A 17891-nucleotide genomic window follows, 5' to 3' on the forward strand; every position below is an offset into this window, starting at 1 on the left:
CTTTCTTCCTCTCCTCCTTTCCTTCTCCTTCATAGTCAGTTTTTGTCACAGTGCTACCTCCATGTGGCCAAACCTGCTCACTGCAGCTGCAGACTTCTAGTCAAAAAATGTTGTAATGTTTACTTAAGTCAACTTTGTATCACAAATGACAATAATTTTTGTTACTCTCTGTGAAAGGGCAAGACACCTGCTGTGACCACAAATAAAACATTTCTGCTCAGTGAGCAGAATTTTTTATCCTGTATAAATCAGTGCCATTATCTTACCGCTTATCCTGCTGACATTGGGTAAGAGACAGGATACACCCTGAACAGGACTAAATCAGTACATGTCCCCTGAAATCTGAAAAAATAATTTAGTAAAAGTGTCCTAAGGCCTTGATTTTTTTCCTCTTAATTTTACCTTTAGGTTCCTGTTTTAAAATAAATCATCAGCGAAAGTGGCACTGATGTATTATGTTTACATTGTATCTTTGACTTATTTAGGCTCTCTGCTCAAATTTAAAGTACAGTATGCTTCATAAAGACTGTGGTGTTTGACATGACTGGTGGAGACAAATACATAATGTTGCCTAAGCCCTGTCTACTTTAAACAAAAGGGCAAAACCAGAAATGCAGAATGTATCATTAAATAACCAAAACTCTTCTAGTGTTGGAAGAAAATGTGTGTTCATGTAGGACAATTGCTGATATTAAGAAGCTTAATGAAGAAATAGGTGTGTTAGGTTTTTAAAAATCTTTTTTCCCAACTGAAACTTATATAATTGTTTAAAATGTGATCAGCAGTAAAGAAAGTAGCATTTAATTTCAGCACATTCTTGTGGAGTCCTTGTAGTTCATTAAAGAATTACATTAACAGGTTTGCAGTTAAATTTGAAAGTTCTTTGAAAGTTAACACTGAGTCATACTCGAAAAGAAAACCATGAAGGCAGCAGCGCACCAGCTTATACCAGAATCTTTCATCATTCTTATGTTTGTCTGTAACTGGGCACCAGTACGTTACAGTGAGGAGAGTGAGAACAGCTGTTGAGGTGCCCATGACCAGTAAAAAGTAATAATATTTTGATAGTTGTAGCATAAGCGCAGTCGTGGAATATATTCAAGTTATGTATAGGCTTACAAAATTTGAGGCACTTATACTTTGGTGAGGAGTGGGGTGGGGTGGGTACAATCAAGCCTATTGAATTTAGCCAATGTCCACAACCTGTTTGTTAGGACAGTGACAAGCACATGCCAAAGTTGTTTGTTTGTTTGTTGGGCAACAAAACCAAGTCTGCAAAAGAACTGATTTTAATTTGAAATATAAATCATTTAAAATGACGTCAAAGACATTTAATTAGAGGTTGTTTTTTGTATGTGTTATCAGTGCAGAGAGAATGGACTGACCTTATCACTCTCTGGTGGAGTTTCCTTTTGGACAGGAATTAGGCTTCCTCTGCTTCCTGTTCTGTCCTCCTGTGCACATGTGTGTGTGCGCACACATGTGTGTGTGTGTGTGTGTGTGAGTCCCCAGGAGAGGTCTAAAAAGAATAGTCTGTGTAGAACGAGAAAGAACAAGAATGAAGCAGAGACATAAGTTAAAATTGCTTGACCAGAGGACAACAGGGACCCAGAGGGAACAATGAAAAAAGTAACTGACACTCAGACACAAAAACAACGAAAGACAGACTGAAACATAAGATATATTCAGGAAGAAGGTGAATAGCACCAGGACTCCAGCTGACCCGTACAGGACGAATACAGAGGACCAAATCACAATGGACTATGAACCAAAGAAAGCCAAGAAGGTATAGTAGCTTCTCCTCTCACTTAGTTTCCATGTTTTGTCTTGTTCGGGTAATATAGATGTGTCTGAGCTGGTCCTGAATGTTCTCCAAAGTTAATTTTGTCACACTTCATCATCCAGCTGGAAATTGGGACCTAGAGTTGAATATTGTTTCAGCTCTTAAAGACAAACCAAAAGCTTAAGTCATACAGTTGATCCTAAGATTATAATACTAATGTATTATTGGGTACATCACACTTATGATCCTTAACAGAACACAAGGGTTAATGTTACAGCTGGTAAAGGTAGAGTTGATATTAACTACCTTATATGATTATACTTTGAAGTGAAGTACTGCTGGGTAGTTTGGGATCCCCACCAGGGATAAGTCTTATGATTATACTGTAATGTGGTTAATTAATCTCAGTCTGAAAAGTAACTAGTAACTGAAGTTATCAAAAAAATGTAACGAGTGAAAAGTACAATATTTTTCTGTAAATTGCAGCAATATCAAAGTATTAAGTAGCAGAATATGAAAATACTCAAGTAAAGTACAGATACCTCAAAACTGTACTTAAGTACAGTACTTGAGTAAATGTATTTAGTTACTTTCCATTACCGTTTCTAGAATCATTGTAATTAAACTTTTGACAAATCCTCACCCTTACAAAGAAACATGGGCCTTATTGTCCAGTCACACCAGAATTTAAAACAGCAAAATTTGTTACAAAAACAATTAAGTCCATTTATTTCAGAGGGATCACTGCTAACAGTGCAGTCACTCACATGGGTGAAGTATATATGTGAGAAATGTTTCTATCAAGTTCAGGTTCAGTAAACTTTGAGAGGGCAGTTGTTGACCAATGGTAAACTGTTGACACTGCTGACCTTTGAAGTAATAAACAGCGGGAGAGTCCAAAATGATGGAAAGTGCTGTAGCTTACTAGCTGTGTCGCACAATCCAGTTTTATTAACCTCAATGTTGGAGTGTAAACTGGTCCAGAAAGAAGCAAGGGTGTGCAGACAGTTATGAGACAAGAGATGATGGGGCAGACTAATTTGGGGAAAACAAAAGCAAAAAGAGGAAGGGGAAAAAGAAATTTGCAACCCTACTGTCAGCATGGCAGCTGTTAGTCATTAGAGACCTCATTGTTTTTAAAAACACATTTCATGAGCAAGAGGGTGTTTTTAAATTACAATGCTTGCCAGGGAAGAAGGTCAGGGACTTTTACATGCTTTCAAGATTTGGTTACTGAACAAAATAAAGATGATTAGACTGGCAGTAGACTGTATGATTGCAGTTCCAAAATATATTTGTTGATTTCTTCAGCCATATTAAAGTTTGATCAGTGTAAACGTAGAGTTTCTTCTACATTTCCTCTTGGTTTACACTTGTACAACAGTCTTCAGATTCACATTTTACATTTCTTGGCTAAATGCTAGGCCAAAGAAAAGAGCTCAGCAGTAAGCAGGTCCATAGCACCTTGGTCTAACATTCATTAGAAAGCCCAATTATTTCCTCCTTTTAGACTCCTCAAATGAACAAGGTCTGGAACAAGAAGAGGAACACAACTCATTATAACTAGGAGAAGAACAAAACTCATTATAACCATCCTCTGTTTCTGTCCTTAGGATTACAATCAGCTGACTACAGAGATGTTCAGAAATTGGTCTTATTCTCAAGCATAGAGCATAGCTGTCCTTGTTTTTATTCAGAAAGAAAGACAAAACAAATTTCTAATTCCCTCCTTCTATTCTGTGTGTCTACTCCTTATGCCCTCAAGCAGTACTATATTAAAGTGTGTTTATACATGTATTCAGTGAGTCAGTGTCCTGTTCATTCATGGGTAGAGCTTGATGTCATCCATGAAGAAGCAGTGGCTCTGTATAAGAAAATAGCTATTTGTTCACCTTGAGGCTACATAATAATAGTTTGGTCCATAAGTTTTCATAGAGAATGATGTCTTTCTGTTCTAGGAGAGTGAGACTCGAACCTCACAAAGAATGATATCTTTTTACTGTACCAATTTGCAGAACTTTCAAATTAAATGTCAAATATTTATATAAGAAAATGGCTCCTGTAATAAATTTAGATGTTGCATAAAACAGTTTGGTCAATAGTGACTCACAGGGACTGATGCTTTTTTGTTCTAGAGGAGGCAGACTACAATTTCCTAAAAGGTGAAGTAGTTATACTGTACCATTTTAGAGAAATTTAAAATTTAAACTCCAATATTTATATAAGGACATACCTTTTGTTATGGACTATTAAGGCAGAATAAAAACATATTGGCCTATACATATCATTTCCATACAGGAAATGATATGTATCTCTTCTGGAAGAGTTGGACAAGAACATCACAACAAATCATAAAGTTTCACTCTATTGGTTTAGAGAATTTTGTATTATAAAGCTGCATAAAAAACAAATGCTCCATAATTTCATACAGGGACTGATGTATATGTCTACTAGAAGAGTTGGTCAACTTCACAGAGATTCTGACATACCATATCATTTTGGAGGATTTTTAGATTAAAATCCAATATTTCTTCTTAAAAATACAATATCTTAACCACAAATATTAAACTGTAATTTCAATGTTTTCCAAAATAGTTTTGTAAATATGCTTAATTTTTTGTGAGCTTGTAGGGAACCTCCTATAGATCTGGGAAAAGTGAATCACTTTGAAAAATAGACTACTGTGTTTTTTATGCCGCTTCAAACTCCATGACAAAATCTTTGCTTTGTAAACAGCTATTTTAATCTAAAGGTCCTCCAAAACGATACAATAAAAGTGTCTGATTAAATCTGAGAAAGAATAAGCTGCCGGAAATAGGCTATATTTATAAGTTCTGGGTATAATTCAGTTGATTTTGTTTGCCTACATTCATTTTCATGTCCTTCTCAGATGTCTTATTTTGAAAACCGGATGTAGTGGACAACTAGTGTAAAGCATGGTTTATAGGCGCACTACAATTTCACATGTGGCTTATTTGTCCGCAGAAAAATGAATGATGGCAGAGGACCGATTCATTAATATCACCTTTGAACTGTTCTTTTGGCAGTTCAGTGTGAGGAGGAGAGATGGGAGCCCTCTTTTCTGTTGACAGTGAAGTTGTGGAGATTTTTGTCCAGTTTCCACATTATATAACTGCCTTGTATAATTATCGTTTGCTTCTTCAATAAATGACCAAACATAGGTACGGAGTTGAGTTTCTTTGGACAACACACATAAGACAGAACTCCTTGCTTGCCCTGATATTTTAGATGGCTGCTGCAACACAGTGTATGATTTTGTTGAGGCAATTTTAGTAAGACGGTTATTGCCTGTTTGCTATCATATTTGAGCATAATTTCAGCCAGAAAATTATAAAATTCATGAATGAAATCCTTACTGGGCTTAGGAAGAACAACTGCACACAACACAAGATAGTTTATATTCAATAAAAACAACAGCAATTCAAAGGTGGAGTAAACATCAGCAGTTAAAACAGTTCCTAAAATAGATGCTTATCCTCCTCCTCTCCCTGAAATATGTGGAGAGTTAAAAAAAAAAAAAAGCAGTCCAGAGGGAGTAGCTCAGAAAAGGAGCCAACTTTGAGTCAGGTTTCACTCACCAACACCACAGGAGGTACCTAAAGAAATCATTAAGACTGAAAGTTTTATTAGCTAGCGATCTAGCATTGATGAGAGTCATCCTCACTGTAAACATCTTGCCAGGTGCCTGGGATTCTCAGGCCAGCGGGCGCAGGTTTACCCAAACAACACCTCTCATGGAGAGCCATCAAAAATGGCGGCGTGTAATCGATGGAACCTGGTTCACAGCTGCAGGCCGAAGCCACTGATAGCAGTCCTCAAAGGAGTTTCACAGGTCAAAAGAATAATAAAAATCACCTTTATTTGGCCAACTGAAAAAAAAAAAACTAGATTTACTAGATTTCTAGGTCGAAGACATTTCAACGTTTCTCACTGTCACAAACAGTGGCGCCATCTTGTCTTGCTAAAATGGTTGAGTGAACATATGCACAGTCTGGCAGGTGTGCAGTCTCTCTCTGTGCCCCTTGGGTTCTGGGTTCCAGATCTCAGGGCATTTTTGCCATCATCTGTTCACAAGATATAATAATATTTACAGTATTTATAACATTTTACCAAATTACATGGCGGTTGATCTAATAAATGATGACATTCTCTTGTCCTTGCTGTCTCTCTCTCCCCAGGGATTTGTATCTCCTATTAAGAGGCTGGTCTGGTCCAAATCCAGTCGCAGACCAGTGGATCGAGGCTGTGTTTACCGCCGCCCACTGCACACTGTCCCCCTCTACCCTCCAGACTACCTCATCCACCCTGAAAGACTCATCTTTGACTACATAGAAAAGGAGGTCAAGGTATAACCAAAACATAGTACAGTACAATAAAATATACCTGGATAACCACACCTGACCTTTGTCCTCTCCTTAGTTCCTTGGTCACCTGACTTGGGTGTCAGTTTCACTGAACCCCTCCAGCCGAGATGAGCTGCTACAACTACTGGACACAGCCATGGTTAGTGATCAATAACTTACTTATGATTAATCACATTAGGCATTAGGGGTTAGTTAATCAATATTACTATTTGTATTAGCAATCAACCAATATCCAGTATAGCTAATCACTGCTGAGGTAAGTGATCAATAACAAATTTATAACTAATCACTGTTTGAGGTCAACAACAATATGGCCTAAAATAAGTCATTGTTATCATCAGTCTTCAAAAACCTATAGTAATTAATAATGCTGTCAATCACAAAAAAAAAATCCAAATGTGATTAATCGCACAATTGTCCATTACGGGCTAGTGATTAATCACAAGATGATCACACTTTTTTGAATCTGTTCTAAACAATGGTGGAAAGTAACTAAGTACATTTGCTCAAGTACTGTACTAAAGTACAATTTTGAGGTACCTGTACTTGAGTATTTTCATATTCTGTTACTTCATACTTTGACTTCACTACATTTTAGAGGAAAATATTGTACTTGTCATTTTATAACTTTAGTTACTTTTCAGAACAAAAAATACAGGATAATTACAATATCTCATGGATCTATGGTGGAATATTCACAAGCTACCCAGCAGTAATTCAAATGAAATGTATATAAGCTAGTTAAAACTAGCCCCACCTTTACCAGCTGCAACATTAAATGTGATGTACACAGTAATGCATCAGTAATTCTAATACAATAATGTGTGTATATATAGGAATGTGAAATGTGGCATTCTGCATAATGAGTTCTTTTACTTTTAGTACTTTAAATGTGTTTTTATACTAATGCTGTTGTACTTTTCCTTAACCAACATTTTGAATGCAGGACTTTTACTTGTGGGCGGTACAGTGACACGGTGGTTAGCACAGTCACTTCACAGCAAGAAGGTTCTGGGTTCGAGCCCCGGCCGACTCAGGCCCTTTCTGTGTGGAATTTACATGTTCTCCTTGTGCCTGCATGGATTCTCTCTGGGTACTCCGGCTTTCTCCCACAGTCCAAAGGTTGATTGGTCACTCTAAATTGCCCCTAGGAGTGAGGATGAGTGTGTGTTTGTTTGTCTACATGTCATCTCTGTGATAGACTGGTGACCTGTCCAATGTCAGCTGGGATAGGCTCCAGGCCCCCCCCACCCACAAACCTATTCAGGAATAAATGGTGAAAATTTTGCTGGTTGTAGAGTTGTCCAGGTATCTCCATTGCAAACTATCCATCGTGGTCTGCCTTTGGCGAGGGGGAGGGCTCTCTGGTTCAGCTGTGTGTTTGGCCAGCAAGTGGTATTTGAGACTTGACATACTCCAGTGGTAAATCAACTTACATTGACAGTAAATGCAAATAGCTTTGGTCTTGTCTAGCAAACCATCTGGCAGGGCTTTGAGGCTGAACGTACCATTCCAAAAACCCTTTTCTTTATCTATTTCTGCTCATTTTTGCTGCTGCATCACTTCCTGATTTTCCAAACTTCAGGTCATAATCATAGAATATGCACGTGTTAACTGTGTGTCAAGAAGTGTGGCGTTAAAAGGAATTTGTGTGAACACATTATTATCGTGTTAACTTTGACAGCCCCATTAATTAATGATTGGTTTGTAACTAATCAATGTTAGTAATCAATACTTAATCTATAACTAAACATTTTGGGAACTGATCATCAATAACCTATACATACATTAACAGATCACAGGTAAAGTTAGAAATCAATAAACTATTATTAACTAAACGGTCTCAGGTTTAATTATTGATAAGCAGTTACTGGGAACTGCCATGATCAATATTCTCTAATCATTTCCCTGTGTGTTACTCAGTAGCAGTTGAAAGTGCTGCCACTGAAGACCAGCGTGGATCAGGACTGTATTCTGAGTCTGTCTGCTCGCTGTCTGCTGCTGACTTGGAGAGACAATGAGAAGCTGCTGATGAGGATTCCCACACATGAGATCGCTGCTGCCTCTTACTTGCGAGATGATGCACTGCACCTGCTGGTCCTCAAGACAGGTGGGTACACACTGTCACTCACTGAATGAGTGATAGTAGGTAGTGAGGATGCATGCTGGCAGTTTTTTAAATGAAGGTTTCACTTCCCAGATGGCAAAATGACAATGCTAACATGTTTTGAACTTTCATTTCTGAATTGTTTGGCTTAATAAAAAATATATTTCTCATATCCACAGTTTTGATGATGTTAGTAACCAAATTTCAGTGTATAATGCTAAAATAAAGACAGTTATAAATGCTAACAAAAACAACAGGACCATCTGCTAACATAGACTGTATACAAAAATGACAGTCACCTGTTTCTGCTACTATACAATAGTGAAGCCAGAATATCTTGAATACTGTGGTTGCCATCTTGCTTTTGTGATGCATTTTGCAACCAGATTCTGTGCAGTAGTGAACAGAGGTGGAGCTGTGATATCAGGCTTCCAATCAAAGCTGTGAAATCATCTGAAATACATCCCTTTTGATATCATCAAATAACTTGCTAAAAACAATCTTATTAGAAAAATCATACACAAATCTGTGTGATAATATCTACCTAAAAGGACAGGTATCATTGTGGGGAAAATTATTTTATTTGTACTTTGAATTTTTAGAACTTTTAGTTTGGCTCAAGTTCCATCTGCTATATAAGGTGCAGGGTTTATGACCCATAGTGCACCTAGCCACCAGGGGGTGGTACACTAAAAAGTACTGTGTGGCTACTGCCAGTGTCACACAAAGCACTAATGTTACACAAACTTAAGACACAAGCTTTGATTTCTTATGCATTTTTAATTTCTCTTAGCTATTCAGGATTACTGGGACCTGATAAATATATAAAATAAGTATTGTTTGTGAGCAGGAAGTAGTTTTTGAAAAAAACGAGGTCCTCATATGGGGGCATTGAGTTTATTTTACTGTGTAATACAACAAAGTCACCAGTGTGTAACACAATATAAAACTTTTTAACTGAGACATGGGGTACTGGAGTGAACTTATGTTTGTTGCCTTGTTGCAAAACATGTGCCTTCTCTTCCTGTGCATCTTCAACATCAGTGCCACATTTGCTCAAGTATGCCTGAGCCACTGTCATATGAAACTCAAGAAACTGCATTATGTCCCTTTTTGTATTATATCCACATTCAGTGTTGCCTTGGCAGTACAATAGCCAGCTGCTGGATAAGCAAGATCAATGAAGTGCAGCAGCATTTGACTTGTGCACGTTCATTCGATAGTAGCTCATCATTCTGTCTACCAAGTCAACCCCACATCTTGGAGTTGTAGAAAGTCATTTTCGGCTTTTCCCATTTTTAGGGGTCGCCACAGCGAATCATCACACTGGCGACGCACATGTTGACATTTGGCACGTGTTTTACACCGGATGCCCTTCCTGACACAACCCTGATTTGAACTCGGGCTGGAGCGGCGAGAGCGCTGCACCTTAACCACTAGCCTACCAGGGACATAACGCTTGGTCGTGTGACAGTCACATACTGTTTGTCTGTCTTGGACCATCATTGGCAGGCATCTTCTGGCTGTTCAGCATGAACAGTGGAAAGCATCAACAGATTTGTTGTAATACCACTTCACCACACAAACCTTCCCATCTCCTCTTGTAACTGAGACTGAGGCACCTCTTCCTTGCTGTTTCATGTTTTTGTCACTTAGTAGCTTCTGCAGTGTTTCGGTGACCTGGCTCTTTATTTTTCTAGATTCAAGATTTTTATTTGCCATTTATGCATAAACAGACAGTCTAGGCATATAGGAATTCTTGTGCAGGGCTCTCCTGGAGTCAAGTAAAGGGTTTAAAGCCAAAAGAACGAACACCTAGTCTAAATATAAGATCACCCAAGAATATAAAAGAATACAAAAAAAAGAATACCAAATAGTTAATAAAATTTTGGATACAGCAATAAGATAGCAGGTAAAATGGGGAGTTTCAAATATTGCACATGATATTGCACATAGTGCAATTGTATATGGTATTTGACTTAGTAAGGTAATGTGGGGTTAATGCACAGATTTTTCACATTTTGTATTTCCCATCAGTTTATTGTACCAGTCAGGTACACCTGGTTCTCCAGCATTTGATCCACCACTTTCATGGTTGTGAAGAACCAATTACAGTACACTTTTGTGCCAGGATGCAGAGTTTTAGCCAGATGTGTAATAACCAGGGCTCCCAAACCAAGTCCATGACTGGGACCTGTCACCTGAGTGCATTTGCACCTTGATAGACTTCAAGGTCCAGCACAGTGCCACTTGCTGTAGCCAGCACAAAGTTTTTCATGCCTATTGGGCTTTAGTGGAACACACTGGTGAAATGGACAGGCTCCTGTGAATGGAATCATTGGTTAATCAATTGATACACATTCTGGTTGAGCCTGAAGCAAGCAGCCTTTGAGGATGTGATCCATAAAGGGCTTTGTCTTCCACAATCTGTCAGTTGTCTTTATGTCTTCTGAAATGTCCTTATCAAATTTTTTAGATGTTTCCTCTGTTTTAAAAATCTGTCATGTCTGATTTTGTCACTAATGGCAGGAATTCACATGGCACTGGACTAGAACATCCTGAGTTGTGCGTAAGGCACGCAAGATATAAAAATTGGTGCTAGAAAAAAAAAGATAAATCTCAACTGATGTGTTGAGAGAGTTGCTACTGTTAGTTAGTGACATAACATTTGTGCAGTTAGCAGCGAGTTTCATCAACTCTGTATCGATGTACTGCTCCACATACTCCAGTGGCTGCCAACCATGTTGCTCATGCAGTGTTTCATCTTCAGCCTCAAACTGAACTAAGTCTGGAGTGAAGGCAGCAGACTTCCAGCATTTTCTACATGCAAGTTTGTTAGATTCTGGCTCATCATGGTTCACGTCAAAACTTTTATCACGCTGACATTTACGCAAGTGTCCTCTGGATCTCTGCACATGGTTACTGCCATCATGTTTACATGCATGTGGATGGGGTTGTGGCTCACTGTCACTGTCATCACTGCTCTGCTGATCAAACTCTGATAAATCTGGTGGAATATCATCTTCATTTAATTGTTCCACACTAGGATCAGCATCCTCACCATCAGACAACTCCTCCACCTCAGAGTTCTCTCCTATTATTGCATTTAGCAATCATTCCACTTTTGACAAAGAAATATGGCCTGGAAATGTATTACAGAGGAATATAAAATTAAATCAATGTAGACTAATTTGTGCAACATGCAACAACTATTTATGCTCTTGGAAACTGTTTGTTTCTTCCCAAATCTTCCCAAGCCATGTGTCCTTATTTTTACACCTTCACTTTGCAATTATACCATTATAAAGTCCAAGTGTCCTCAAACGAGTACTTCCTAATTAGCAGCTTCCTAGCTTGTTACTATTGCTAAAACTTGTGAAATTTGCATGCCATTTCAAACTGCAAATGTTATTAAGCATAATCAGGCTTTGTACCTTGTCCACTTTTATCTCAGGAACGACTGTAAAATGTCTTAGTTGAGACTGACGTCACCTTGTTTTTACAACTGATTAGTGCAATGTTCTTTTGCTACCACTAAATGGCGCCATGCTCTCTGTGTAAAAGAATGCTGCCTCTTTGGCCTACTGACAGGCAGGGCTAATTTATGTATCATAATTTTACAAGACAATGTAGAAAAGTTGGAATAACAATGGAAGTGCTATAGGTTACAGACAGAGTATTATGGAAGGGGTGTAAAGCTGAGAGACATCACATCCTCTCCCATTTTTAATTGATTTGTCAGACAATATCATTTATTTAATGCACTGGGTAATGCAAATCTAGCTATTGTACCTTTAATTAAGTTAGAGTCTCAGGAATCTCTTTTTTTTTCTTTTAGTCTTGTGAAACAAAGTGGAGAGCAGGAGCCTTTGCTTCTACTGCTGAATAGTTTGCAACTTTGTTAAACCCTCATCCAACAGGTCTGAACGTGGATACTGTGGTCGCTGGGGATGACAGTCTGGACAGAAAAAAGCCAATAGGCATCGAAGGGAGACGTCAAACCATGAGCTGCAATGCAGATCCACGCCCTTCTGGGGGCACAATGGAGCGACGACACACCATCTGTGGACTTGACTGGAGGCCATCACTTTCCAGGAGTAACCACGACAAAAACCAGAACATGGAGAGAGGATGTGGAGGAGGTGCAGGGGGAGAGAGAGGAGGAGGAGGAAGCCTAGAGAGGAAGAGAGTAGGAGGAAGCTGGGAAAGGAAGCCGCAAGCACGTAAAACAGGAGGGAGCTGGGAGAACCGCAGAGCAAGGCCTATGAGTGGGAACTGGGGGTTGGGTCCAGGAGGTGGTGGTGGAGGGAGCTGGGAGAGGAGGCCTGGAGGAGCTGGGAGCTGGGAACGGAAGAGCTATGGCAGCTGGGAGAGGAGGAACCACAACCCGCTGGAGCCCACGCCCTGCCCTGACGCCTACTGCAACCTGGTCATCCTGGCTGTGGAAAACCGGGTATGTCACCTGATGAACAAAAAAAACTAGCTCCAGATTTGACTTCATTAAATAATTTGATTCAGGTTTTTGCAGACATTTGTGGTTGATGGCCTCATTTTAGTGATCAGATTTCTTATGCTGAGATTTTTCTTATATCAATTTAAAGCACAGCATACTACTGTTTTGAGTTTCCCGTGGCCATGTGCAGGTAATGCTAATACTTGAGATGTGATGACACTGTTGTTTAACCAATCACATACTCCAGCCCTGTGAGTACCCCACCCCTCTCACACGTTCCTGGAGCTTGATTTGATTTACCTGCTGAGGGCTACCAAAATTTAGTTCCAGCACCTCGTCTCCATGCAGCGGAGACAAAAAGCAGAACAAGGCATACAATTCCATTACAGGATGGGAGGTTCCTACAATGGAAAAGGCCTCTTAGGGTGTTTTCACATATGCTCCTTTATAAATGAACCCAACTCAGTCCTATTAAGCTGCGTGTCCACTGTCAGAACCTAATGAGTGGTATACACCGTACTTACCTTAACCATCACCAAGCACAGCCTCTTTCAGTTCATACTGTAGAGACTCTGGAGCTCTCAGACCTTTACCGCTTTCACATATGTCTTTTATATCAAAGGATCCTCTAATTTGTCTATTTTTATTGCGTGTGGTAAAATGCTTTTCATGTAGTCTTTTCAGTTTGATGCAGCACTGCAGTGGGGTTCCAATGAAGCCCCTCGCTCTCATAGGAGCTGAAAACTGAAGGAAACCCTTAACGTGTCTATGCATTATAGACAGTTGTAGTTTGATGTGCTCTTTGTTCAGTATCATGAGAAGTGCAGTAGTTTCTTCCCTGCACTAAACTAATCATCCATTAAGATTTTTAACTGTACTACTACTGATACTGCTTATTAATCTGGTACTTTGAGTTTGTTTGTAGTGCTCATACAAAAAGATGACTGACTAGTAGATAGATAGATAGATAGATAGATACTTTATTACAGACCCAAGGTCCAGGTGTATAAATGCTAAAAAAAACAATAAAACCATGAAACAATCAGAAATAAATAACAATAAAAAGACAACAACAAGAACAACCAATAAACAACTACCCTTTTAAAAGGCAGGTATACCAGTGTTTCCAAAGTACTGAAGTATATCGCATGTCACTATATGCAATATTAGTCAACAATAAAACAATTTGTTTTGAAAGCCAACAGGGACCAAGTGTGAACACACCCTTAGTGAGCTTTAGGGATGCTAAACTAGTGCAAGTATGACCTGTCTGCAGCTTTGTACTTAACACACAGACATGAGACTTGACATCTTTTCGTCTCACACTCAGACAGAAAATAAATGGGCATACTTGCCATTGTGCTGAATGATTATTCTAGCCTAAAAAGCACTGAGTATAGTAACGTGGTCATTGGTTTTAGTGTTGGACAAGATGCAATGCTGACTTGTTTCTTATGAACTTTCAAAACATACTGTCATACAGAAATGTGTTATTTTAACATCAGAAGAATAACTCAAATAACTTTCCAGTCTGAAGCAGAAATCTTTGAAACCACTTCTTCCAGTCCATTCCTTTAGTCTCAAATACAGTAATCAAAAGGCTTCAGAAGTTTTCTGGTGAAAATTCTGGTGGGGCACACTTTTGTGCCTGGGTGCTCTTACTGCTCCTCTATATTTCATTATTGTCAGCAGAGAGCTAGTTAGACATACACTCTTTTCGCCATCCCATAGGTCAAAGTAGCTCTGATTCTGATACCAGGTGGCATTAACACTATGTTTACATTACATCACAATCACAGTACAACTATTCACAATTGTATAGAAATCCACCCCCTAGAGGTTTGAGATATATAGGAGTATTTTGGTCTGGACCAAAGGGCCAAACAAAATCATTGTCCCCTGGAGCTGTGCTACTAGAGACTGGTGTTTGTGTGCTCAGAGTTGATATCACTGTGTAACATTCAGCTCAGTTAAATTCATTTTCTTCAGACTGGCCCTAACCTTAAATATAACCACCCACTCTAAAATGTAATGAGGACTTGCTTTTTGTCCCTATGAAGACGCTGAGTCCTCTCAGTGTGACTGTGTAAACAGACTTACTGTATATACCCATAACATGAATAATCCCAGGCCACACATGCACACACATTGTCTTGTTGCATAATCTAAGTCTTTGCAACACTTACAGCTGTGTAGCATTGTCACTGTGTGTGTGTGTGTGTGTGTGTGAGTGAGAGAGAGAGAGAGAGAGAGAGAGAGAGAGTGATAGTGTTCCTCGGTCTTTGTTAACCTTGTTCCCAGAGCAATAATTGAACTGACAACATTATAGCGTGTCCTTGATCAGTTGGCTCATACAGAGCTAATAGACTCCAGTCGTATTTTCATCACAACAACAGATTGCTGGCTTGGCCGTGCATGGATGCTTATTAATGGGTATGTACCCTTGAACAAGGCACTAACCAGTGCAAATGCTGCAGCAAAGTTGGTCACACAGTAGGACCTGGCAGGGACAAATCAATCACAAACTGACAAAATATAGTTCCCAAAAAGAAAAACAAAGTCAGGCTTAACAACAGGTATGCAGTTTATCCATAGGGTCAGGGTCAGGGTCAGGGTCAGAGTCTGGGTCTGGGTGCCAAGCAACATTACTGGTGGACTATAAGCAATCATCTGGCAATGAGGACACACCAACGCTCTCCTTAAGTACTGCTCTGATAATTGAGAGCAGGTGTGCCTCGCCGCCTGGAATGCACTCCCACCTGTGCGGGGGCAGAGCTACTGGGATTACTCATACCAGCTGATGGGGTGCTTGGGGTGGCCAGGGCCATGGACATAACAGTGATGTCACAGAAGGTTATGTTACTCGTTCAGTGTGATAATTGCTTGTGTGTGTGTGCAGGATGCTGCAGAGGAGTACTGTTCTCTGATCTGTCAAATGTTCCAAATCATTTATGGCCATCAAACCATTGAGTGTGTGGACAGGGCTGGGTTTCATCACACCATGCCGGACCGCTATTGGCTGCAGAGGAGTGAGTCAGCCTTTCTGTTTGCTGAAAGTAGAGCTAAATATTGTATAATATGTAGAGACTTTATAACTTAGCTTTTATTTTCGGCTACTGGTGATGCTAGTTTAAAGAGGGCAATGTCTGTTAATCACTCTATATATCGTCTTTGCTCCAGAGCAAGCAATCTCCAGACTTTCTGCCCTGAAAATTCATGGTCAGAAAATTTATGTTAACGTTTTTGTCCAACCTCTGTCATTAGCTCTAATGTCACCATCAGATCACATTTTATTCCAGTTGTATAAAAGCAATACTGTATAGTATTTAAAAATGTGCCCATCCCACCCCTGTTCCTTAGAGGATTTGCCCTAAGGAAAACTGCAGCCTCTCTAGGGATGCTGACTGTGCTTAAACTTGGACTCGTCTTTCACTATCATACTATAGTTGGTTTGAATGGGAAACTGTGTATTTAATGCTCTGCCTCTGTCTTTTCTGTGTAGGTGACAGCTGTCTGACTGACATGTCCTACAGTTATGACCCAGAGTTTAGCTGCTGCAGCTCATAGTGAGTAACATTTGGTGCAATGAAGATGTACCGTAGATCACAGTGTTTGTTATCAATCAACAGCTTGACACATTTTCTACCAGACATTTTAGGTGATAGCTTTGTCAGCTTTTATTAGTCACAGCGATGATTACAGAATACATTTTCAGCACAGCAGTGGTGCCCCTTTCTAGAGATTTGATTTTGATTTTCCAAATATATATCAGCTTACTTCACAGACACAAAACACACACATGCACACACATTTTCTGTACATAAAACAAGCAGGCTCATCCTCATTATCTACAGTAGGTACTGTATGTTCTGACCTTGATGTATATAAATTACCATAGGTCGGGGGTTTTCAAAGTGTGAGGAGGTGGTCCTCCTTTCAGATGTGCAGTTGTTTGGTTAGAGTATCATCCTATCCTTTACCCTAAAGGTTATCAATCTGAAGTCTGGTACTTTATGTACTCACAGATTGTAATAATTCTACTTCAATGGTTTTCAGTTGGTTAATGTAATCTTTTCAATAGTTATTGCCTTTTCTCTGTTTGACCGATATATACATTTCCTTTTTCCAGCACTGTAATGTTGATGCCTCTGGATGTGGTTTCTTAAATATAATTAATGAAAGAAGTCAGTGTAATATAAAAGTCCAAAGGATTTTTCATAATTTGAAGGAATCCTGTATGATTAGTGGTTTCGACACTGACTGTAAACAGTTAACATTGGGGACACTTGATGAATAATTTGATTAATAATTTGCACTTTAGGCCACTATAAAACAATAAAGAACAACTAACGGATGAGTGGCAGCTGACTGCCAGCTACAGTTGACTAGCAGCAACAGTAAACATATCCAATAATCTATTTATCCATAACTCCATCTGTGTCAGGTGATATTCCATCCAGTTGTAAGAAACTCTCCCTCTGTCTCCCTCAGTGATGGTTCCCAGGATGCCTTTGAGCTCTACTACAGTGAGACATACAGTGAGAGTTCATCTCTGTCGCTGCAGGACTCCCATCGTAGTCTGGCTTCAGCCAATGATGCAGGAGACAGCAACCCTGACCTGCTGCTGATGCAGGAATATATGATCACTGTGAGTGTGTGTGTTGGTGAGTGTGTTTGCTTCCATGAACATTATTGCCTGTTATAATTCATAACACAGCTCTGCAGAGTTTCTGCAAAATGATTACACCATTTTAAACATTTTTCTGGTTATACACAGTAGAGTGAATATTAGCATTTTGTCAGTTTGTCAGATAAATTGATCAAATGTATACATTTTAATTGTGATGGGTGATTACATAGCCTAGTCATGTGCAATGCACATCGAAGAGTTTTATAAATGTACACATTAACTACCAACACAATTAGGTTACTACAAACATGACATCCATCAGATCACAGAATTGTTTTGCTTCCATTTTATAGAAAGAATACAGTTTGTGCATGTGATAAAAAGACAAAAACAAAAGGTGCCTTAATGAGGTGTTGGGACACCACAAGATTCCTACAAATGCATAAGTCACAATGTAGGATTGCAGTCTAAAACAAGACTATATATTTATATTTGTAAAAAAAAGTTATCTAAATGTAAATTTGTAGGCTCCC

At 39.2% G+C, this 17891-nt stretch overlaps 1 protein-coding gene across 1 annotated transcript in view; it reads left to right on the forward strand.

The window, feature by feature from the left end:
* Window positions 1-1537: 1537 nt before the first annotated feature.
* The window catches only part of ccm2l (CCM2 like scaffold protein), a 23247-nt gene continuing 6893 nt past the window's right edge, over window positions 1538-17891 (forward strand). Inside the window, exons 1-8 of the mRNA XM_020615045.1 lie at window positions 1538-1786; window positions 5983-6150; window positions 6224-6307; window positions 8095-8278; window positions 12196-12728; window positions 15628-15757; window positions 16231-16294; window positions 17220-17378. Of these exons, the coding sequence (XP_020470701.1) occupies window positions 1757-1786; window positions 5983-6150; window positions 6224-6307; window positions 8095-8278; window positions 12196-12728; window positions 15628-15757; window positions 16231-16294; window positions 17220-17378 (1352 nt within the window). The 5' untranslated portion in view covers window positions 1538-1756. The remainder of the gene's footprint in view (window positions 1787-5982; window positions 6151-6223; window positions 6308-8094; window positions 8279-12195; window positions 12729-15627; window positions 15758-16230; window positions 16295-17219; window positions 17379-17891) is intronic.

This window comes from Monopterus albus, unplaced genomic scaffold, assembly GCF_001952655.1.
Source record: "Monopterus albus unplaced genomic scaffold, M_albus_1.0 scaffold157.1, whole genome shotgun sequence".
Lineage (NCBI taxonomy): Eukaryota > Metazoa > Chordata > Actinopteri > Synbranchiformes > Synbranchidae > Monopterus > Monopterus albus.